Source organism: Mustelus asterias, chromosome 13 (assembly GCF_964213995.1).
Source record: "Mustelus asterias chromosome 13, sMusAst1.hap1.1, whole genome shotgun sequence".
In the NCBI taxonomy this organism is placed as follows: Eukaryota; Metazoa; Chordata; class Chondrichthyes; order Carcharhiniformes; family Triakidae; genus Mustelus; species Mustelus asterias.
Window position 1 is genome coordinate 96,288,964 of NC_135813.1, and position 25,997 is coordinate 96,314,960.

At 43.1% G+C, this 25,997-nt stretch overlaps 1 protein-coding gene across 1 annotated transcript in view; it reads left to right on the top strand.

Moving 5' to 3' along the window:
- Positions 1-8,804: 8,804 nt before the first annotated feature.
- mapkapk5 (MAPK activated protein kinase 5) overlaps positions 8,805-25,997 on the top strand; it is a 71,092-nt gene continuing 53,899 nt past the window's right edge. Inside the window, exons 1-2 of the mRNA XM_078227333.1 lie at positions 8,805-9,214; positions 21,869-21,942. Coding sequence (XP_078083459.1) covers positions 9,182-9,214; positions 21,869-21,942 — 107 coding nt within the window. The 5' untranslated portion in view covers positions 8,805-9,181. The remainder of the gene's footprint in view (positions 9,215-21,868; positions 21,943-25,997) is intronic.

A 25,997-nucleotide genomic window follows, 5' to 3' on the forward strand; every position in this document is an offset into this window, starting at 1 on the left:
CTATCCCCGTAACCCCATGCATTTACCCTAGCAATCCCCCTGATACTAAGGGGCAATTTAGCATAGCCAATCCACCTAACCCACACATCTCTGGACTGTGGGAGGAAACCAGAGCACCCGTAGGGAACCCACGCAGAGAACATAGAACATAGAACATAGAACATTACAGCGCAGAACAGGCCCTTCGGCCCACGATGTTGCACCGACCAGTTAAAAAAAAAAAAAAATGTGCCTGCATGCATTACAAGATAGTGAGCTCATCATAACAATGGATAATGTGGAACTGGAGAGTGGCACCACCCACTGTGTGATGTATGTAGTTACATGGGCAGAACAGTCTCGAACAACACTGTAAACAGTTAGCTTGCATGTTGGTAGCAACACCATGCAAAATCATACTTGGAACTGTAATAGTTAAAGCCTACCATAAGAACATAAGAAATAGGAGCAGGAGTAGGCCATCTAGCCCCTCGAGCCTGCCCCGCCATTCAATAAGATCATGGCTGATCTGATAGTGGTTTAGTTCCACTTACCCGCCCACTCCCCATAACCCTTAATTCACTTATTGATCAGAAATCTATCTACCTGTGACTTAAACCAATAAAGGTATTTACGTTTAAACGCACAAGCCTCAAGATCCCATCAATGAACTACCGCCACTGAAACATAAAAACCCATATTAAGTACATAATACGACAAGATCTCTTGTCCTGACTTCATCCCAATTTTCACTGGCCTTGTAAGGATCTGATACCTTAAAGAGGTGTTTTTCATTTTGTTGTGCCAACAGGAGAAGGTAACCATAATGGGAGAGGAGAGGAGAAGTGAAACCAAATGTTTATACAATAGAATTAGGAAGAATTATAAGGCAACATTGCCTCTCTTCCACTACTCGCTAAGCACGCAACCCTCATGTTTGCAATGACAGCAAGCTACACAATAGCATCGGCAGAGAGGCCCAAGAGCTGGGCCTACCATTTAGCTGAGGAAGGAGAAGGGAGATTTAAAAAGGAGAGAGGGGGAGAGAAAATATAAAATACACAACCACAACAACACAAAAGATTCTAATTGAGCCAGCTTGCTTAATTGATTCTGTGTGTTTATTTACACGAGCAGATTGCACGAAAGGTCAGTGCTGTGTATAAATAGCTGTGTTCTCTGGCTTTGTTCCAGCTGGTGCAGATCTTTTAGAATTTGGCAGGGTGATGAGAGACATCAACTTCAGAACATGAGAAGATCTGGCACTTCCAATTAATTCCTTAGTACCACACTGACCAGCCTGTGTGTTCACATGTTCCACTCAAGCCCAGTTTCCATGGAGTGATTTTCCTTTTCAAAGTCCTCATAATCAAAAACAACAATGACAAATTCAAAGCTTAGGACAGTTTCAAAATCCACTGAGGCATTCATTGCAGTGCTGCAGCCTATGACTGTACATCAATCAATGTTTAACACTGCAGAACAGAGTCTTACATGGTCTTATACAATTGTTCCTGCTGATTTGCAACAAAGATATGGATAAATTAAGGAATATCTTAAGTATCTCCTGTACACATTTAGCATATTCAACAGAAAATTTATTTAACATATTCAGCAAATTATTTATCCATAATATGAATCAGAAATCTGATTTACGATTTAAAAAACTATAAAATGTCTTATGGAATAAATCATGTGATCTTAGAATCAAAACTTGATTTTGCTGAAATGCTATGCTATCTTCAATGACAAGTTACTATTATACACTTTTTATCTGTGTTTTCTATTAAATGAATTCAATGAAATGGCACAGTGGTTAGCACTGCTGCCTCACAGCGCCAGGGACCCGAGTTCAATTCTGGCCTCGGGTCACTGTCTGTGTGGAGTTTGCACACAGACAGTGTGCAGACACGTGTCTGCATGGGTTTCCTCCGGGTGCTCCCACAGTCCAAAGATGTGCAGGTTAGGTGGGTTGGCCATGGTAAATTGCCCCTTAGTGTCAGGGAGATTAGCAGGGTAAATACGTGGGGTTACGGGGATAGGGCCTGGGTGGGATTGTGGTCGGTGCAGACTCGATGGCCCGAATGGCCTCCTTCTACACTGTCGGGATTCTATGATTCTTGTCGGAGACATCCCAGGAGGACATCTGTAAGTTTTATTAAGTAATTTAGATATAACTGTTGAAATCCACACCTTGTAATTGTCCATCTGGCTACAGATGCACCTAAGTTTCATCTAGCGTATTCATACTAAACAAATTCAACAAATTTGACAGGCAGAGCTGTCTGTAAACCATTCAATGCGTACATGCACTGATGATGATTGTCATGCTCCTTAAGCAGCAAATTAGCTACTTAATAATTATTGCTCCCAACTAAGTTGTAAATAGAGCTGTTCAATGAAGAAATCAAGATACCCTGGCAAAGGCTGCTCATGATGTGGAGATGCCGGCACAGACAGACTCCACACAGACAGAATCAAAGGCTGCTCACACAGCCAACTTTAAAACTGTTACCTTGCTGTGAACAAATGCAAAATAGTCTTTCAGGGCAAAAGCACATTTGTTATCAGGTTGCCTTGCATTGATTTGCTTGCTGAGCACCAAGGGGGTACCAGGAAAAACAACCATAATTTGGAGATAATCAATCAGCTAATGTAAAATTGAAACTCCATATGTTACAGTTTTACTAGGAGGATTATGAATGTATTTGAATGTGATTCCTTAAAAAAAGTCAAAATCCTATATTGATGCAGATGCATCTGTGCAAAGATGGCAAAATTCTATATTTTTAATAAGATATATCACTACATTTGTGCAGTGCATATCATAATCGTATAGGAAAGCTAATACAGCAGTAAACTTTGCCAATAATATACAGCAATTTTGCAGAGAAAGATGACATTCCTTTGATGCCTTTGCCAGGGTATCCCGTTTCCTTCATTGCGCAGCTCTATTTACAATTTAGCAATAATTATTAAGTAGCTAATTTGCTGCTTAGGGAGCATGACAATTATCATCAGTGCATGTACTCGGCTTTGCTGGGGAGTCTCCAAATTAACAAAGACAGGGACAATTAGACCTTTATAGACACAAAGAAAGTCAAAGGCACTCTGCTTGAGGAGATGAGAGGAAGGTGTGCATCAACTTGTGTTGACTAAATCCATTCTCCCTTCTTCTGGTTTGCAGAGCAATATTAATCATGTCAGTCCCCTCATTCCGTGAGCAGTTCTTCAGTTTCTTATGGAAAGTGTGAAATGAATTATGCTGAAATATTTCTTCTGTCCTTTTTTATAGATAATTGTACAGGAAACAATGATGCCCAGTGTGAACAAGAACAACACAGTAAATTGGACCATATAATATCACTACTCACACTAAATGCCATTTTGGGATTTACAGAGAGGAAGTGCTGGCTGTGGTAAAGCACAGTACAGAAGAAGAGATAGGGAGTTTGACCAGCGGCCTGCAGATGGAGGTTAAGAGCCACCACACTGGCAGTTCATGTATGGTGCTCATGTTAAATACTTCCCACATTCCAAAATACACTGTTTGAACACATTGGAAGTGTAAAGACGTGCTTTGATTTTGTCCATGTGGCATTGGAAGGGATTGATGATTAGGTGTCTCCCATTTAAGACTGAGATGAGGAGAAATCATTTCTTTCAGAGGATCATTAGTCTGTGGAATTCTCTTCTTCAGGGAGCAATGGAAGCTGGGTCATTGAATCTATTCAAGGCTGAGTTACATGTTTGATTGACAAGGAGTCAAGGTTATAGTGAGGGCAGGGGGGTAGCATGGAAGACAGGAATTTCGAGATGAAGCCACAATCAAATCAACCATTATCTTATCAAATGGCAGAGCAGGCTTTACTAATGCTACTAATTCTTGTGTTCTTGTAAGTTATCTCAGATAGAGCTTACAGTTGATTAAGCCACCAATCAACAGCCCATGCAGAGGCCAATAAAAAAAACTGCTTACAAATACTTATCGGGGAAGCATTTTGAAACTTAAACTCTTGTAATTTAGAAAACCTTCAGAGGAAATGCCTCTCAACTAGTACTCAACTAGCACAGGCAAAGGAACAGCTGAATGACTGGTGTCAGGCAGTACACGTAAAAAGAGGGCCCACAGAAGGTGTGTGACTACTAAAGAATAAAAAAAATTCTATACTGTATGGTAAGGATGAAGGCATATTGGCACTGTACTTACAAAGGAAGCTAAAGGTAGGCCTGCAGAAGTGCCAGAGGATAACACTGGAGAATAAGTAAAAGTGATAGAAATATTAGAAACAGACTGAGTTGAATTTTTCTGGTGATGGGCTAGGAAGCAGGAGGGCTGGCAAAATGGTGGAGGAAGACATCAGGACAGGAGTAGCACATCCTCCCTCTGCCTTGCAATGTTGCCATTGGTGGAAAGGCTGGTAACATTCTCACCCACTGGATGGTCAACTGAGCCACTTAAGCAGTCAATTAAGGGTCACTCCCTGCTTCTGCGGGCATCTTGTTTGCTTCAGGAGGTTCAGCTGCTGTGCAGGGAGACTGCCTGGTAAACCCTGATGGGTTCCCAGCATGTTTCAGAGGGTTCCTCCTTTTGTTCCCTGGAAGAATCCCCCTTACGGCAAAGACCACCTTTGTGGCAATGGGAGGCTGGCATGAAGGACCACTGCACCCACCACCCACTTGATTGCCAGGGCTTCCCTGCCACACTAACTCCTCTTTGGGGCTGCCTTGCCATTGAGGTGGGACTTCACTACACTTCACAAAATGCAGACCACTGCATTTAAAGGATTAATTTTAGATTAGATACCCTACATTCCAGAATATAGGACAGGTTTGGATGGTCTACATTCCAGGAAGATTAGTGATAAAATTGCAGGGGCATTAATGATTATGGTTGGGTGGGAGGGACGGTGCGTGGCTAATGTTACACCACATTTAAAAATAGGGCAAGTAATTGTATATAAGTTAGCCTTACACTGGTTGTAGGAAAAATACTAGAACCATAATAAGGAATAACATTGGTGCATACATAGTATAGAATCATAGAGTCCCTATTCTAAGCCATTTGGCCCATTGAGTCTGCACTGACAACAATCCCACCTAGGCTCTATCCCACATATTTATACCGCTAATCTCTCTAACCTATGCAACCTGGGACAATAAGGGGCAATTTAGCATGGCCAATGCACCTAACACGCACATCTTTGGAGCGTGGGAGGAAACTGGAGCACCTGGAGGAAACCCACGCAGACACGGGGAGAACGTGTAAACTCCACACAGACAGTGACCCGTGCCGGGCATTGAACCCAGGTCCCTGTGTAATGCTTGACTAATTTAATAAATTGGGAGACCCTGAAACTTATAAAGGCAAACAGAAGTGCAAAATTATCAAATCCGAATGGATAATGCTAGACTGTGCGAGTTGCCACAGGATGATAAAATGGCCAATTCAGTGCTACCTTTCCCTCTGGAAATGTTGTTGTAGACAGGCACAACCAGGTTTGGGGTTGCTAGGAAATGGAGACAAATGCTAGTGGTAACCAAGGAAATGGAGATGCTGGCGGGATTATGAGAATAACAAAAAGGTCAGAAAGCCTTCGAAGCTACTCAGAAAATTGCCCTAATAACTCATGCCGAATTTAGCCAAGTCATAGCTAACAAATAGAAAACCAACAAAGAAATAGGTAGATTATTAGAACATAGAAAAAATACAGCACAAACAGGCCCTTCGGCCCACAAGTTGCGCCGGTCATGTCCCTACCTACCTAGGCTTATATATAGGCTTACCTATAGCCCTCAATCCTATTAAATCCCATGTACTCATCCAGAAGTCTCTTAAAAGACCCTATCGAGTTTGCCTCCTCAGTACCTACTCCCCAGCACCTTAAACCTGTGTCCTCTCATAGCAGTCATTACAGCCCTGGGAAAAAGCCTCCGAGAATCCACCCGATCTATACTTCTCAACATCTTGTACACCTCTATCAGGTCACCTCTCATCCTACGTCTCTCGAAGGAGAAAAGACCGAGCTCCCTCAACCTATCCTCATAAGGCATGCCAACCAATCCAGGCAACATCCTTGTAAATCTTCTCTGCACCCTTTCAATCATTTCCACATCCCTCCTGTAATGAGGCAACCAGAACTGAGCACAGTACTCCAAGTGGAGTCTGGCGAGGGTCTTATAAAGTTGCATAATTATCTCCCAACTCCTAAACTCAATCCCTCGATTGATGAAGGCCAGCACACCATACGCCTTCTTAACCACCTCCTCCACCTGCGAGGCCGATTTAAGAGTCCTATGGACCTGGACCCCAAGGTCCTTCTGATCCTCTTCACTGCTAAGAGTCTTACTCTTGATATTATACTCCTTCATCCCATTTGACCTGCCAAAATGGACCACTACACATTTATCCGGGTTGAAGTCCATCTGCCACTTCTCCGCCCAGTCTTGCATCCTATCTATGTCACGCTGCAACTTCTGACATCCCTCCAACCTATCCACAACACCACCAACCTTCGTGTCGTCGGCAAATTTACCAACCCATCCCTCCACTTCCTCATCCAGGTCATTTATGAAAATGACAAACAGCAAGGGTCCCAGAACAGATCCCTGGGGCACTTCACTGGTGACCGACCTCCATTCAGAAAAAGACCCATCTACAACCACTCTCTGCCTTCTGCAGGCAAGCCAGTTCTGGATCCACAAGGCAATTTAGGTCCAATAAATTGCAGTAGGGAGCGATTTGAAGAGGAAAATTACAAACCACATGTATCCCAAGGGCAATAATGATTGGAATGTAAATTGGCCATTCATCCGGTGTCATTCAGGCAGTCATGTTTGGCCTGTCCTCTCTCTGGTACCTGATACCTGTATGTCTGTTATTCTTATTTTGAGATGTCCCCTTCCCAGACCCTAGACCAGATTGCTCCGGGGCTCTGACTCCAGTCAACTGCAGCTTCAACTCAGCAGCTGCTCCCTTCATGTCCCCGAGGCTTTCAGTAGCTCTGATCCAGCACTGGCATCAACAAGCAGGTTAACATAGCACTCCGCCAGCAGGCAGAATAACATTTTTCTGGCACACAGCCCAAAGAGAACATTTCCCTGACTCTTGTCTCTCTGACCCCAGCCTACAGCTCAGCTGCTGAAAGCTCTGAATCCGTGTATGCGTGTGCTTGTCTCGGTAATTCTCCACACTCTTCCTCTCGGTATCTGTCTTTTCAGTGCTGACTAGCCTGCACTGCTCCCCGGCCGCTTTCTAAGCAATAGGGATTGGCAGGAGACATTGCCCAGTTTTCTTGACCTCCATCAGGGGCCACATATTGGAAAGTCAGTTGTCTATTTATAGAAACCCTACAGTGCAGAAGGAGGCCATTTGGCCCATCGAGTCTGCACCGACCACAATCCCACCCAGGCCCTACCCCCACATATTTTACCCACTAATCACTCTAACCCATGCATCTCAGGACTCTAAGGGGCAATTTTTAACCTGGCCAATCAACCTAACCCGCACATCTTTGGACTGTGGGAGGAAACTGGAGCACCCGGAGGAAACCCACGCAGACACGAGGAGAATGTGCAAACTCCACACAGACAGTGACCCGAGCCGGGAATCGAACCCGGGACCCTGGAGCTGTGAAGCAGCAGTGCTAACCACTGTGCTACCGTGCCGCCCCTACCTGGACCTCGAGCTTGAGAAAATATTAGAGGGATGACTAAAGATGGCTGATAGAAAGAAAGAGAGAGAGAGATTTAATGGTGGCAAACAATGACAGAGAGAAAAATGGTATAAAGGCGTTGTGACAAAATCTATGTTTTTGTTCTTTTGGTGATTCAGCAGGTCAAGACAGCATCTGTGGAGAGAGAGACAAAGTTAACGTTTCAGGTCAATGGCCTGCTGATGAAAGATATTTGGGTCTGAGGGCAGGTTTCAGTATCTATCTGGTCAAACACAAAAACAGAATGCAATGAAGGTGAAATTTGGTCAGCGAGAAGGGCCAAAATTCATCAAGTCAGGCATTCTTAGAAGAGTAGTGACAATGAATTAAAAACAAATACAACATCAAAGTGCTACAGGTATTGGAACATTGAAATAAAACCGGAAAAATGATAGAAATACACAAGTACTCCGACAAAATTTATTCCATGGTCAGCTTGGTATGGCTCCTGCCCTGACCAAGACCGCAAGAAACTACAAAGGGCTATGAATGTAGCCCAATCCATCACGCAAACCAGCCTCCCATCCATTGACTCCGTCCACGTGACTGGCTGCCTCGGAAAAGCAGCCAGAATAACCAAGGACCTCACGCACCCAGGACATTCTCTCTTCCACCTTCTTCCGTCGGGAAAGAGGTACAAAAGTCTGAAAACAGGTATCAACCACCTCAAGAACAGCTTCTTCCCTGCTGCCATCAGACTTTTGAACGGTCCTACTTTATATTAAGCTGATCTTTCTCTTCACTCTAGCTGTCCCTCCTCCCCTATGCACTCTATGAACGGTATGCTTTGTCTGTACAGCGCGGCAAGAAACAATACTTTTCACTGTATCCCAATTCATGTGACAATAATGAATCAAATCAAATGATTCATCTTAGAACTTTCCTGCCCTGAAACATTGATTCTGTTTATCTTCCTTTCCACAGATGCTGCCGAACTTGCCGAGTATTTCCAGCATATTTTTATTTCAGATTTCCAGCATCTGCAGCATTGACCAAAGCGTCAATCCAAAGCTGCTCAACTGAGAGCGGCCCCGCCCGCCGGGAATTCGGAGGACCGGCCGTCCTCCCAGAGGTATCCCGGCATCCCGCCCGACAACTGCCCGGGCAACCGGGGGGACGCTGTGACGTCGCAGCCTGACGTGCCGGGCTTGGCGCATGCTCTGTTCATTAAGATGAGCTGTGCCAGTAATGGCGGCCGCTGGATTGCCGGGATCTGTGTAGCCGGCGAGTGAGGCGACGAGAAGCTGCGCTTCATCATGCCGGGCACGGAGAAGTATTCGATTTGAAGCCGTGGGTTGTATTTTTAAGAGCTGGATTAAAAGGGGTGCGATATTTTCCCCTTCCCTCCAACCCCCCTCTCCCTTCATCCCCTTTACCCGGGCCTTGTCCTCATCCCCCCCCCCCGGTTCGGCTGCCTTGCGAAGCCGGGGTTTGTTTCTCCCTTCCCCCCTCCCTGACCCCCCTCTTCCCCGTTTCAGATCAGCAGTATGTCTGACGACGGCGTGGACAGAGTAATTAAGGTAAGAGTGAAGCGGTGTATATTATTACACGGTGGTACCGGTGACCCGAGTCGGTGTGTGAAGTGGGTGGGTGGGTGGGTGGGGGCACATCAGCAGCAGCAACAATCCATCCTTACAATGGTCCAGTCGCATACAGGAAATGTAGCTTTAAATGCTACATGTGGGATGTGTGCGTCATTAGGACTGTTGCTCACATCCAGGCTTCAGATCCAGGCTGTTCCTTGATTTCTGCGTTGACAGCGTTTCTGCTACCCGAAGGGGAGAAAAAAATTCAACACTTCCAGAACTGCACAATAGACCTCTGAACTCTCAGTTACTTGGAGACTTTAAAGTGTGACCTATTTGAATCAGTTGCACCCAAGTAAAAACATTGGTACTATTTCAGTGCATTAACATTTAGCTCTCTCAATTTTGAAGAAATGTCAGCAGTTAGTCATAGAAACCCTACCGTGCAGAAAGAGGCCATTTGGTCCATCGAGTCTGCACCGACCACAATCCCACCCAGGCCCTATCCTCATGTCCCTACGTAGTTACCCGCTAATCCCTCTAACCTCAGGATTCGTAAGGGGCAATTTTTAGCATAGCCAATCAACCTGCACATCTTTGGACTGTGGGAGGAAACTGGAGCACCCGGAGGAAACCCACGCAGACATGAGGAGAATGTGCAAACTCCACACAGACAGTGACCCAGGTCCCTGCAGGTCCCTGGAGCTGTGAAGCAGCAGTGCTAACCATTAAGATTTATGAGCACTAAGACTGATGCAGCTTGGAAACCCATTTAAATTGAGCTTTTAAAGGAATAAGATATGTTAAATCTTACTTTAAAAAAATGCCCTTCCCACCACCACCTCTGCTAAAGACAATGACTCCCTGATAACACCTCTTTTGAATTTAAACAATTAAACTAAATTAGGTAAACAGAGGGAGAATGCAAGAAGGGCAACCCCTTGAAGGGGAACTACCCGAAACAAAAGCAAATCACAAATTAAACTTAAGCGTAAGGCTCCATACCTCAGCCAAATGGGTCACTTAAATCGGCCTCACTCTAGATGAGTCAAATATTATAACCCTATTAATGCATTTATTGTTGTTCTTAAATTAATGTTTTGTTTAAGCAAGTGGCTGTGGGGTCAAAAGTACTTGGGGTTAAACTGAGGTTTTCTATGGGCTTAAAGTTGAGCACTCATGGGTTCTGCAAGCTCATGATGTAATTATATATTTTGATAATTCAGTTTTTAAAATTAGTTTTAATGAAACTCCAGATCCCAAGGGAACTTGGCAGATTTCCCCTTGTGGGAGAGACAAGAAGTAAAGAACAAAGTTTAAAAATAAGGCGATTCCAATTTAATACAAAGATGAGAAGAATATTTTTCTCTAAAGGTTGCGAGTCTTTGGAACTCTCTTCCTCGGAGAGTGGCAGAGGCAGGGTCATTGAATATTTTTAAGGCAGAGCCAGATAACTTTTGACTTCCTTGTTTGTCAATAATCTATCGGGGGTGATCAGAATGTGGAGTTGTGACCACAATCGGATCAGTCATGCTCTTAATTCTAATGTATGTACTTGCTACCAGTACTGTAGTCATTGCATTGTTTTAATTGTTTTCCTATGGCTGGTAATAATGAACCATCAACTCTTTGGAGTGGTCCGGGGACAACCTACCTTGTTGATTCTTAATGCTAGGATATTTGGTAGAGAACGGCTTGTCAATCCTAGATGTGCAAGTAGAGGTAGAAGCAATTTTTAAAAAAAAATTGAAATCTAGCTAGTGCAACTATAATGTGGATAGCATTTTCAAGTATCAGCATGCAAATCAAAGGTGTAATTGTCTGTCTCACCACAGCGTATTAACACACTAATGCTGCTAAGCTGTCACTTATGACTAATATTTAAAGTGTTAAGGAACCTTCAGATTTTTGCTGTGAGTGGAAGAAAAGGTTTTGAGTCCAATACTTGGCTGCTTTATTTGGCCCTTAGCTTTTAAAAGTGAAATTTCTTTCGTACTGAAGTCAATACACTTGTGTTGAATTCTTTTGTACCAGACTGTGTATTCAATGGATAGTTAAGTTATTAGGCTATAAAAGGGATCAAAGGTGTTCATGTCAATGACCTGTCAAAATAAAGATTGGTGCTATCTTGATAGTCTGTGGGTGATCTATGAAAAGTTTTATTGTGCTGTAAAACACAGAATATTGCATTACGGTCATCCAATGTGGAAGTCTTGTATCAGGGGCAAATAATGGTGTCCCTCTACTTGGTGCAAAAATACATTGCTGCCAATGCTTTGCCATTCAGCAGTGTATAGTTCACAGTCTAAGAGAAATGTCCTTGCAAGTTTCTTCTGGGCATCAATTTGTTTTGCCTCTTGTCACACAACATCACAATAGCAGCTGGATGATCCACAATCTTATTGGTACACTGAGTGGAGAGAACTGTCTGGTGATGTTATTCTCACAGATGTCTCCCTTCCCTGTGAGCGAGTGTGTAACCTCCATTCTGCGTTTCCATACAGCTGTGTGGCTATGGTTAGCACACCTTGCATTGGTTCAGCATTCTACTGATCTGTGCTAATTGACAGCTTTACTGCCTCTGCGCTGTCGGACTTCGAATCATAGATCAACTGCAGTTTTTTTTCAATTAAAACATTTGGAAGGCCAAAGTTATTGTCTTCACGTTGCCACAAACATTTGTTGCCTCACTATCGATTCCATACCCCAACCTGGCATCTGTCTCGGGCTGAACGACACTATTCTCATAACTGACCTTGAGTTCAGCTTCCAACCTCTTATCCCATCCATAACAAGGGCCACCCATCTACTGACATTTTTATTGGCTATCTCTGATCCTATCTCAGCTTATCTGCTGCTGAAATCTTATTCCATGCTTTTTTTAACCTTCAGACTTTTTAATTGATTTATGGGATGTGGGTGTTGCTGGCTAAACCAGCTTTTATTGGCCGTCCCTAGTTGCTCTTGAGAAGGTGGTGGTGAGTTGCATTCTTGAACCTCTACAGTCCCTGAAGTGTAGATACACCTACAGTGCTGTTAGGGAGTTCCAGAATTTTGACCCAGTGACAAGTGAAGGAATGGCGCTATATTTCCAAGTCAGGATGGTGAGTGACTTGGAGGGGAACCTCTAGGTGTTGTTCTCAGATATCTGCTGCTCTTGTCGTTCTAGATGGTAGTGATTATGGGTTTGAAAGATGCTGCCTAAGCAACCTTGGTAAGTTCCTGCAATGCATCTTGCAGATGGTGTACACCGCTGCCACTGTTAGTTGGTGGTGAAAGGATTGAATGTTTGTGGAAGGGGTAGCAACCAAACGGGCTGCCTTTTCCTGGATGGTGTCAAGCTTTTTGATGAGCTGCACTCATCCAAGCAAGTGGAGAATATTCCATTACGCTCCTGACTTGTGCATTGTAGATGGTGGACAGGCTTTGGGGAGTCAGGAGGTGAGTTACTCGCTGAAGGATTCCTAGCCTTTGACCTGCTCTGGTAGCCACAGTATTTATATGGCTAGTCTAGTTTATTTTCTCATCAATGGTAATTCCCAGGGTGTTAATAGGGGGGATTCAGCGATGATAATGTCATTGAATGTCAAGGGGCGATAGTTAGACCCTCTCTTGTTGGAAATGGCCATTGCCTGGTACTTGTGTAGCATGAATGTTACTTTCCACTTGTCAGCCCAAGCCTGGATATTGGCCAGGTCTTGCTGCATTTGGGCATGGACTGCTTTAGTATCTGAGGAGTTGAGAATAATATTGAACATTGCACAGTCACCAGTGAACGTTCCCACGTGACCTTATGTTGGGATGATAGTCATTGATGAAGCAGTTTAAGGTGGTTGGGCCTAGGACACTACCCTGAGCAACTCCTGAGTGATGCCCTGGAGCTGAGATGATTGATCTTCAATCACCACAACCATCTTCCTTTGTGCCAGGTATGACTCCAACCAGTGGAGAGTTTTCCCCTTGATATCCATTGTCTCCAATTTTGAGAAGGGCTTCTTGATGACGTATTCTATCAAATGCTGTCTTGATGTTAAGAGCAGTCACTCCACCTTTGGCATTCAGCTCTTTTGTTCAAGTTTGAGTCAAGGATGTAATGAGGTCAGGATCTGAGTGATCCTGGTAGAACCCCAACTGAACGTCTGTGAGCAGGTTATTGCTGAGTAAGTATCGCTTGATAGCAGTGTTGATGATCCTTTCATTAGTTTACTGCTGAAATGGATTATCCACTCGGCACTTCTGGTTGAAGTTTGTTGCGAATGCTTCAGTCTTACCTTTTGCTGGACTCCTCCATCATTTGAGGTTGGGGATATTTGTGGAGCAGCCTCCTCCAGTGAGTTGTTTAATTGTCCAGCACCCTTCATGGCTTGATGTGGCAGGACTACATAGCTTAGATCTGATCCGTTGGTTGTGGGCTCTGTCTGTCACTTGCTGTGTTTGGCATGCAAGAATTGCTGATTTGTAGCTTGCCAGGTTGCCACCTCATTTTAGGTATTGTCTAGTGTTGCTCCTGGCCTGCCTACTGCATTCTACTTCGTACCAGGGTTGATCCCCTGGCTTAGTGGTAATGGTAGCATGGGCGATATGCCATTAAGTTACAGTTCGTGGTTGAGAAGCTGCTGATGGCCTGCAGCAATTCATGGATGCCCAATTTTGAGCTGCTAGATCTGTTCTTTTCCTAAAGGTGATGCTGGGATCTGGTTTTGATAAGCCTCACCCAAGTGGCCGTTTCTTTGTATAGACAGTATTTTTGTGGTCCACTCAATTGCATGGGTTATCCTAGATGACCCCCTAAACTGCTTCTCAACTGATATCAAGACATACCATTCAGGAAGTGGTCTCTGTGTAATCATGAGAAATAGAAGTCTTGACTTTTACTTTTCTTTGTTTTCATCTGTCATGTCCCCAAACCACCCAAACTCAGCCCATGATATCAGAGCTGGTTGTAGCATTCCACCATTTATTCTGGTTGAGATCAATTAAGTCAGTATAGGCTAAACCGTGAACACCAGTTCCTTTTGGTCTTCGTGCTCAATTTCACACCAAGAATTAATCTGACGGACAGCTGTTGGGAGAGCTCTTGTACTAAATTTTCATGCCTTCATTCTTGAGCTTGCCCTTGAATGAAATGTTTGCCTTTTGTTAGTGTAACTGTCATTGCAAATTATGACTATTTGACAGTGGGAGTGCATCACATTTTAGTCTGCTCATATTTTCATCCAAATCTGTGCACTTTCACTTTCTAACAAAGTTACAGGATAGCGATTGGGAGTGTGAATCTACAACAGATTTCTATGTTGTCATCCTCAAATCATTTTTTTTTACTTTCTGCAGCATTTCTAAAACATTTTAAATAATATGGAGACCAGAACTGTGGTCTAACCAAGGTTTGGTACAAGTTGAATATTACTTATCTACTTTACAATTCTATCCCTCTAGAATGGAACCCTAGTGATAGTTTTTTTTAATAGCCTTATTATGTGTGCTGCTACTTTTAGTGATTGGTGTACCTGTACTTGTGGATGCCTTTTATCCTGTACCCCATTTAGACTCTTATTTTCCAAAGTGTATGTGGTCTCCTTGATTCTTCCTACCTGAATCCACTGCCTTAGACTTACCTATATTGAAATTAATTTGCTAATTGCATTCCCATTCTGCAAGCTTGCTAATGTTGCCTTGTATTTTGTTGCAGTTTGGCGTTATCTAAAATTTCAGATTTGAAAAGATATTGTGTATAAAATACTTGAATTTAAAATGCTTTGCCAGAAGTTGCTATTTAATTATGCTAAGTATTGTTCTAAGATATTCAGTTTCTTGGTCTTCAGTATAAAAAGCCACTTTGTAAGTGGATAGATAGTAAAGAGTATTACGTCCAGAGATTAATTTATGTAACCATAGGATTTACTTTCCAGCACCAGTCAAAAACATTTATTTTCTGGAAGGTGATCTCTGACAGCTATTTTGCAAATTCCGTCACTGAAAGATGCACATCTCCTCCTCTGTTTCCTCACCCCAGCATACCCCCTCCCTTTGCAACAGTGTCATCTCAACATGCCATGAACAATATGGTGGTAATGATATAGATGTGCATGTGTTTTGCCCAGTTCTACCCTTAAGTACTTCCCGTTCTTCGTGTCACTGTCCCAGCCATGACTTCCTCTTCGAGAAGCCTACAGTTTCCCTGCCTCTCTTGGCATTCTCCAAATGGCTCATTGACTAGCAACTGTCTCATCCAGTTCTTTTGCTGATACTGCTTAGCAAGCTGACTGGGAGCTGATCTTGCCAATCTCCTCCTGTCCAACTCACCCTTCCTGGTACTGATGCTTAGGACTTTGCCAGCAATCTAGCTTCCCATGCCCCTCTAGATCTCCCCTCAGAATATCTGTTCACTCATGAAGAAAGCCTTTCCAATCCACGAACATAATGTGGATGTTGAATCACATCATAGCTTGATAGAAATCTGGCTGAGGGGTGGTGACATATTATTCTTAATTGAAGCCTCGCTCCCTGGGTGTACTTTACACCACTTGCATCACCCAGACGGTGGTGGCTTTTATAATCAAATCTCACTCTAGTCTGTCACTTTGCTCTTCTGGCATTTTCCCTTCCTTTGAACACCTTGTTTTGTTCTACCCAAGTACCATGCCAATTTTCTCAATAATCTTATCTTCAGTATTTTCCTACATCTGCACTGACTGGCTTCTCATCCTCAGTGGTTTTTTTCCTCCATCTCAATTCATCATATTCTCTGTCCTGAGTTACAAACATATGAAATCGAAGCACAACTAGGCCATTCAGTCCCTTGAGACTGCTCCACTATTCAGTAAGATCATGGCTGATCTGTTTGTGTCTCTAATTCCACATTCACATCCACCCCGATAACCTTTGATTCCCTTGCCTAGCAAAAAACCAATCTACTTCCACCTTAAAGATATTTAATGACTTTGCCTCTCTGCTTTCTGAGGGAGAGTTCCAAAGTTGCACAATCCTCTGAGAGAAAATAATTTCCCCTGCCTTCTGACCTAAAAGAGCATCCCCTAATTTTACTGTCCTCTCCTGTTCCACCCTCCATTCAAACTTCCCAACCCATATTAGCGATCACCTCGTTGACTTTACCATCTGATGCAGCCTTGCCACCCCCTCTTTACCTCTTTTTCCTCCTTTAAGGCATTTCTTAAAACCCACCTCCTTGACCTAGCTTTTGAACATCTGTCTATACATCTCCTTATGTGGCTTTGTTTTATATGCCTGGTTTGGAGGGTAGGTCTTATGAGGAAAGGTTGAGGGAACTTGGGCTTTTCTCTTTGGAGCGGAGGAGGTTGCGAGGAGACTTGATAGAGGTTTATAAGATGATGAGGGGGATAGATAGAGTGAACGTTCAAAGACTATTTCCTCGGGTGAATGGAGCAGTAACTAGGGGCATAACTATAGGGTTCATGGTGGGAGATATAGGAAGGATGACCGAGGTAGGTTTTTTACTCAGAGAGTGGTTGGGGTGTGGAATGGACTGCCTGCAGGGATGGTGGAGTCAGAAACTTTAGGAACATTTAAGAAGCTATTGGATAGGCACATGGAGTACTTCGGGATGATAGGGAGGAAATAGCTTGATCTGGGTTTCAGACAAAGCTCGGCACAACATCGTGGGCCGAAGGGTCTGTTCTGTGCTGTACTGTTCTATGTTCTATAATGCCTTTGAGTGTTTATCATGTTAAAGGCTCTATATAAATATGAGCTATTGCATATTAAGGTGACAGTGGTTAGCACTGCTGCCTTAGAGCGCAATTTCAGCTTCGGTTGACTGTCTCTGTGGAGTTTGCACATTCTCCCTGTGTCTGCATGGGTTTCCTTCGGGTGCTCCAGTTTCCTCCTACATTCCAAAGATGTGCAGGTTAGGTGGATTGGCCATGTTAAGTTGCCCCTTTAGTGTGTCCAAAGATGTATATGTTAGGGGGATTAGTCCTGGTAAATGTGTGGGATTATGGGATGGGGTGGGAGAGTGGGTCTGGGTGAGATGCTCTGTCAGAATAAGTGCATTGTCGATGGGCCAAATGGTGGCTTCCTGCACTGTAGTGATTCTATGATTTTCTGCGTGTCAATTCAGGTGTTATACTTAATGTATGAAGTTCTTGTCCCAGCTGCACCTGATTAGCTCAAGCTGCCTAATCACAAAACTGCAACAGATCAGAACTAAAGAACAAGTATGAATATAAATCAAACATGAGGAATGTAGGTAGATAAACTTGCAGTGATGAACTGCATTGGAAATATAAAACATAACATCTGCTTACATTTCCCTCAACTGAAAACTTACTGGCAAAAGTTTTACATGATTTGCAACAATCCATTAAGGAAATTAAACCAGAACAAAATATTCATCCATACTCATAGGGTTGTCTGCCCTGTCTGAAGTTAATTGAAAATGTTTTATGAAAGGGTTTACTCTAATTCTGGGAGCCTGTGATTAAATTTGTAGTATTTGGGCTGAACTCAAATGTTTGAGCTAGGATTTGCTGACTAAAATATTTTAGTTTCCAATGTAAGAAATAAGTGTAGGCTATATGGCCCATTGAGCCTGTTCCACCATTCAATAAGACCATGGCTGAATTTCTACAATATTCCACTTTCCCATCTTAGCTCCATATTCTTTGATGCCCTTAGTGCCTAAAATCTATCAATTTCAGTTTTGAATTTACTCGACCTTCTGAGTGGAGAAACTTCTCACCTTGATCATAAATGACTGGGCCCTCATCCTGAGACTATATATGATTTGCTGCTGTTCATGTCAATGCTCTTTATTTTTGCAATACAGAAGGGAACCATTCAGCCCTTCACGTTCACACTGGCAAATAATATCTTTCTCTGAGTCTCATGTCCCCTGTCATCATTAAGATGATGTGGAGATGCCGGCGTTGGACTGGGGTGAACACAGTAAGAAGTCTCACAACACCAGGTTAAAGTCCAACAGGTTTATTTGGTAGCAAATACCATAAGCTTTCGGAGCGCTGCTCCTTTGTCAGATGGAGTGGAAATGTGCCATTCCATCTGACGAAGTATAAGCTCATGAACAATAAAAGTACAACACTTCTTCCCCCTTTTCATCCTCCTTACTATTTTTCTCCCCCTCCATTTTCCCATGTGATTTCCACCTCTCTCCTGTTTTCTCTCTCATTTCCTTCATGCTCTTGTTTTTTTCTCACCATCCTTTTCACTGATATTTCCCTCCCTCATTTTTCATTGCCTTTCATCTCTCTATCTTATTATGCTTCTTCGGAGACTGGGAAAAACGTGAGCTGGATGGGCAAGGAGGGAGGAAGCAGTGAGAGGCAGGACCCATCTGAGCTGACAGGGTATATTCAGATGCACTTGAGGGTTATTTAGGGCAGCCCTCTGGGAAACACAAAGCAGATGAGAGAGTTACAAATCATGTATTTACACTTTCATGTCAGATGGAGTGGTACATTTCCACTCCATCTGACGAAGGAGCAGCACTCCGAAAGCTTATGGTATTTGCTACCAAATAAACCTGTTGGACTTTAACCTGGTGTTGTGAGACTTCTTACTATCATTAAGATGGCCAGGATTTCTTTTTAAGCCCTGCTCCCCCTCAATCTCCACATTTGGAAGTCCAGCATCCTGAAATTTTTCTTTTGTATAAATATCAGAAAATGGTATACTGTGAACTTTTACATGGTTACAGTAACTATATTCAAGGATATGTTTGATCATGTAATTTGGTTACTAAAGTTGTCTCAGAAACAGTTTTGCCTTTGACGCTGCGCATTCTTTGTCTGGAATATTCTTTTGGCTCAGTTTTGCACAGTCCAAGATTAAACACTGGGAACTCCTGGGTTTTCTGTATTGTTACTAAGATTGATCAACATTTGGGCACACCAGTTTACCCCATTCCCTACAATATTTACAGGACAAATGAATTATGCTATCTTTATGCATCTAGGGAGAAAACTGACAGCAGGGTTGGGGGTGAAATTGAATGTCAAGAACTATTTCATTCAGAGGACCGGGCTGCAGCAGTGTTCTGCCTGGGTATAGCTCGCCTGATCACTTGCCAACCATATAGCCACTCAGTCAGACTGAGTGTTTACAGCCATGTCTGTAAATACATGATTTGTAACTCTCTTATCTGCTTTGTGTTTCCCAGAGGGCTGCCCTAAATAACCCCCAAGTGCATCTGAATATACCCTGTCAGCTCAGATGGGTCCTGCCTCTCACTGCTTCCTCCCTCCTTGCCCATCCAGCTCAAGTTTTTCCCAGTCTCCGAAGAAGCATAAAAAGATAGAGAGATGAAAGGCAATGGAAAATGAAGGAGGGAAATATCATTGAAAAGGATGGTGAGAAAAAAACAAGAGCATGAAGGAAATGAGAGAGAAAACAGGAGAGAGGTGGAAATCACATGGGAAAATAGAGGGGGAGAAAAATAGTAAGGAGGATGAAAAGGGGGAAGAAGTGTTGTACTTTTATTGTTCATGAGCTTATACTTGGAATTCAGATGTGTGCCTGTATTGATTCTCTCTTCGTACTTCTCTCTGGTGGTCCCAGCCCCATTTTATTTCCTACTGCTAAGCTGCTTCATTTCAAGCTCCTCTCTCTATCCTAGTGTTCTTGTTCCAATGCACATGTCCCAAATACTTCTGTCGACCCAACCACGTCTCCCATTGTTCAATGATTTTGGACTTCTTCATATTCTCTAAATGCAGCTGCACACACACAACCCCCCCCACCCCCAAGGTGCCCAATATCCAGACTCCTTCTCTACTGTGCTGAAGAACATCAGAACCCTCAACCTATCCCATGAGCTGCATCATGATAGCCTGATACTCTTCGTTCTAACCTGCTACATCTCTCGTTCCAGAGTGCTATTGTCCTACTGTTCTCAAACTCTTGACATTTTCATGCTCTTGATTACTTCTAGGTCCACACAGTACCCTCCCTCCGACAGTACAAACGCAAAATCAATTTATTGCATTTGTGCTCTACCATCCCCTCCATGTTGCAACACTGTTTGACAGCTTCTTCCTATAGATAACTTGGTTAATGTTATATACCAATTTATTGGAAACACTGAGGGTTATTTTTTAGTCATTCATGGGACATGAGCCAGCATTTATTGCCCATCCCTAGTTGTCCGAGGGAGTTGAGAGTCAACCACATTGCTGTGGCTCTGGAATCGCATGTAGGCCAGACCAGGTAAGGATGGCAGGTTTCCTTCCCTAAAGGACAGTAGTGAACCAGATGGGTTTTTCCAACAATCGGAAGTTTCATGGTCATCAGTAGATGATATTTTTTATTGAATTCAAATTCTGACATCTGCTGTGGTGGGATTTGAGCCTGGGTCCCCTGAACATTAGCTGAGTTTCTGGATTAATAGTCAAGCGATAATACCACTAAGCCATTGCCTCCCTGTTAAAAGTGGGGAATGAAAATTGAATACGTTGGTAAAGAAATATTGAAGACACTTGAGGTAAAAATACTGAGGGAGGAGAGTTTAAAGATTAAAATTAAAAATTAGGGTAAAAGCTGTGCAGGATGTAGGGCATTGCAAGGAGAAAAGCGTGTGCTGACCATAGAGAGGGAATGGGGGGGTGAGGGGGTGGCAAGGAAAGACATGAGAGAAAAGTGGACAACCCAGTAACACACAGAATTAGAAAATGGGAGAGATTGTTATGGTCAGATGCTTTTTTAACGATAAGCAATGCCATTGGTGATTGATTATTTTATAATACCTATTGTGCGCTATATACTTTGGCACAACTGTCATTTAAGATACTGACAACAATCCCACCCAGGCCTTATCCCCCGTAACCCCATGTATTTACCCTGCTAAACATAGAAACATAGAAAACTACAGCACAAAACAGGCCCTTCGGCCCCACAAGTTGTGCCGAACATATCCCTACCTTTTAGGCCTACCTATAACCCTCCATCCTATTAAGTCCCATGTACTCATCCAGGAGTCTCTTAAAAGACCCTATTGAGTTTGCCTCCACCACCACTGACGGCAGCCGATTCCACTCGCCCACCACCCTCTGTGAAAAACTTCCCCATAACATTTCCCCTGTACCTACCCCCCCAGCACCTTAAACCTGTGTCCTCTTGTAGCAGCCATTTCCACCCTGGGAAAAAGCCTCTGAGAGTCCACCCGATCTATGCCTCTCAACATCTTATATACCTCTATTAGGTCTCCTCTCATCCTACGTCTCTCCAAGGAGAAAAGACCGAGCTCCCTCAGCCTATCCTCATAAGGCATGCCACTCAATCCAGGCAACATCCTTGTAAATCGTCTCTGCACCCTTTCAATCTTTTCCACATCCTTCCTGTAATGAGGCGACCAGAACTGAGCACAGTACTCCAAGTGGGGTCTGACGAGGGTCTTATATAGCTGCATCATTATCCCCGGACTCCTAAAGTCAATCCCTCGATTGATAAAGGCCAGCACACCATACGCCTTCTTAACCACCTCCTCCACCTGCAGCTTGATGGGCTGAATGGCCTCCTTTTGCACTATAGGGATTCTGTGACTCATGCAATGTAACTGGAATGTGTGCATATTATAGAATAAAGCTGATCTGTGAAAATCTTTCCAGCCTCCTGAGTCGGGATAAATTTTCTGATACTATTATTCTTCCTTAACAGGAATCCTCCATATTAGATGAGTACGCAATTAATTGGACTCAGAAGCTGGGAGCTGGGATCAGTGGGCCTGTACGGTAAGAGAAACGGATGCAGATACAGTTGTTCATTGTTCATGCCTTTTGGAGACTACATTCTCGATCAAAATTAACCTGACATAATAGCAGTTTCATTAAAGCATAACATCTGAGGTTTCTACCCAACCCAGTGTAGGCATTTTGTAATAGGATTTGATAAAGGATAATGAGCAGCCTGTGACATTTTCATGGTTCCCCTTGACAATGGGAGGCACACTGAGGTGTGTGTTGATCTTGTCTTGCTGATGGTACTTGTCTGTCACTGGTGGTGGTTGTGTTTGAGATATAACTATTTACATTTAATTAACACCTATCATATAACAACTGGCCAATTGATTGAACAAGAAGTTTGTAAAACCTCTCAAAAAATGTATTCCTTTTTTCCCCCCTATGGTATTGGTACTATGGTATAGGTCCAGTGAGAATACCGAAACATGGTGGTTGTCAGATGACTGAAATTCTTCAAGCTTAAATTAAATACATGTCTTGGGATAAAATGCAGTCTTGTAGCACTAATTAATTAGTCTGGATTCTTTCCCTTTTACTTAAGTTATTTCTAATAAATAATAGATGTGAGGATCTTGATTCGCTTTTGTGCCAACCCCAGCTGTCCATGCAGTTCATGCCCTAATACCTAGGGCATGAACTGCAGCTTTATGAAAAAATATTCAGTGTGTTTCCATGAAATTTACATCCAATATATATTTTGAGAGATTTCCATCATCCTCTTAAAAAGATTAACTGATCCAGCCAAACCAACAGAGAATATTACACTGCAGTTCAGCTTTAAATTGCACAGGAGAAAGACAACTTTCCCCTGTCCTCCAAGCCCTATTTCTGTGTTGAGATTTTCACAGATATGCAAACACCAAATGAGAGCCTGGAATTGACTACATTCAGGACTTTGTTCATCTTCTCTGTACAAATATTTTGAAGTCTCAAAATTATTAAATAGTGCAATAATTTGTCTGTACGTCATAATGATGTTTTCTCAGTGGTATAGAGGATGTTTGTTTCACGCTCTTCTAGTTGCGGAGTGAAACCTAGCCCTCCTTTAATCTCTAATCAACAGCCAGCCAAACATGGTGATTACTGAGGCCATTTTTAGTGCTCCATCTGCTTTTTATTTAAGATGCAATTAGCTAACTCGACACAGGCTGAGAATTAAATCTGTGATCTTCTGGTCTGTGAGATTCTGTATTACACTGGGCATTTCTTTCACTCATTAAGCTGTTCAGGAGCTGAAGTCATGAAAGAGAGATTTGCAGTGATGTAAACAACGAACAGACCTGATTCAGAAGAAATTGCTGCTATTTTTGGTTTTCCAAGTGTTTTACACTGGTATGTTTCAGGTTTCTCTCCTGGCCCCCTATTTCTCAGTAAAGAAAGATTTCACTTTTGCAGATAACCTAGGGAAATTTGTAGCATGCCTTTGGATTAAGTAGAAAATTGTTTGAATATGCCAACCTCTGACTATATTCTAATCTTTGAAGGATGGCAGAAGAACACTACATTAGGCTGAATTGGGTTTTAACTGCTAAGCAAACTTATTAGTAGCTAAAACTGAAGAATAGTAACATAACATTGTTACAGCTCGTCTGCTAAAACCCTCAATCATGGACTTTAAGACACTCCATTAGACATACCCCTTGTTTCCTGTGCTGTACTGTACTGTTCTTAAGCTTGAGGTCATCTAACCTAATATCTCCGTATGTGGCTTGGTGCCTTACTTAACATTATAATGCTTTTGTCAAGCACCTTGAGACATTTTATTTCATTAAAGACATCTTATAAATATAAGTTGTTGTCACCTGGGTTTTATGGCACAGAAACAAGCCATTTGGCCCAACCAGTCCATGTCAGAAAATACAAGCTCATGGTAAAGGGGGTAGAAGTTTAGCTGGCTAAGAGGAAACAATAGGCATAAAAGGATCTTTTTTTGGATTGGCAAGATACAATGAGTGGCACAGGGATCAGTGCTAGGATCTCAACTGTTTACAATTTATATCAGTGACTTGGATGAAATAGGCTAAAGTCCAATAATGGTTGGAATCTTGCAATTATGTCTTTGTCTATATATGCCGTGTTTGTGGAACCTACTTCTCCACTCACCTGATGAAAGAGCAGCGCTTCGAAAGCTCGTGATTCCAAATAAACCTGTTGGACTTTAGCCTGGTGTTGTGATACCTCTTACTGTGCCCACCCCAGTCCAACGCCGGCATCTCCACATCATTACTTAGATGAAGGTATGGATGGGATGGTTGCCAAATTTGTTGATGACACAAAGATAGGTAGGGAAGTAAGTTGTGAAGTGGACATAAAGAGGCTACTAAAAGATTATGTTGTCTAGAAAGGTTAGACACTTCACCTCGTTCTTATATCTCAAACACTTAACCCAGGTGACTTTATTTACTAGATAAACACTAGGACCAAATTCGATTCGCGGTTCAACCCAATTTTAGTAACAAGTTCAATAAACATTAACACAGTTACTTTTCCCAAATTATCTTAACTCTATTTACCTAAGATTCTAATACTATCCATGCCGATGAACTTGACCGAGCCACAGGTCTAATTCCCTGAGCCTCTGCCATCTCAGCGTCCTTGTTTGCGAAGGTGATTCTCATGTGCCCATTTGTCCATCTCTGTGTTGCCGCCGAGTCTTTTCTGTAGTCTTCTTCGCTACAGGTTGTGCCGAGTCTTCGCTGGGGTTGGCCTCCAGGTGTCTCTTCTTATCCCCCTCTTTGCACCCGCCCAGAAGGTTTTCTGGCTTCCAGCCAATGAGGTTTCCAGGTGGGGGGGTCACAGCACGCAATGAGGTTGCAAATTCCTTATTTGGAGGACGCTTGATGCACCCCAGGTGTCCATCGCCAGGTATGCATATTCCACATAGCCTCCCTCCAAATAAGGTTGTTGTGGAGCTCTGTCTAGGTGCTGAGAGCCTGGCCAAAACCAGGGAATAAACTATCTGCCAAGTATGGTCAGGGTCAAGTCCTTCTGATCTCTGCTGCTGGGGCAGCCCTCGCTCGCTCTGACCTGTATTTTTTTTGGCCTTGGGGCCTGTCCGAGTTCCCAGCGATCCTTGCTGTTTGCTGCAGCAGTTCAATTTATAGTGTCCAATTGTCCGTTGGGCCTATGATTCAGGCCGTTGGTCATCTGGCCACAATTAGATAGATTAGGTGAGTGGGTAAAGATCTGGCAAGTGGAGTATAATGTGGGAAAAAGTGAAATTGTCCATTTTGGCAGGAAGAATAAAAAAGAAGCTTATCTAAATGGTGAGAGATTGCAGATTCTGAGATGCATACGGACTTGGGTGTCTTAGTGCATGAATCACAAGAGTCTAGGATGCAGGCACAGCAAGTAATTATGAAAGCTAATAGAATATTATTATTTGTTATGAGGGGAATTGAATACAGAAGTAGTGAGGTTATGATTCAGTTATACAGAGTACTGGTGAGACCACATCTGGGGTACTGTGTACAGTATTGGTCATGTTATTTGAGAAATTATGTAAATGCCTTGAAAGCAGTTCAGAGAAGGTTTGCCAGATTAATATCTGGAATGGGTGGGCTCTCTTATGAGGAAAGATTTGTATCTTCTGGAGTTTCGAAGAGTGAAAGGTGACTTGATTGAAACATACAAGATTCTGAGGGGTCTTGACAGGGTAGATGTGAATCATAGAATAGATAGAATCATAGAATCCCTACAGTGCAGAAGGAGGCTATTTGGCCCATCGAGTCTGCAACGACCACATTCCCACCCAGGCCCTATCCCCATAATCCCACATATTTACCCTGCTAATTCCCTGACACTCGGGTCAATTTATTATGGCTAATCAACCTAACCCGCACATCTTTGGACGGTGGGAGGAAACTGGAGCACCCGGAGGTAACCCACACACACACACAGGGAGAATGTGCAAACTCCACACAGACAGTGATCCGAGACCGGAATTGAACACGGGTCTCTGGCGCTGTGAGGCAGCAGTGCTAACTACTGTGCCGCCCCTGTGCACAGGATGTTTCCTGTGAAAAAATCTAGACACAGTTTAAAAA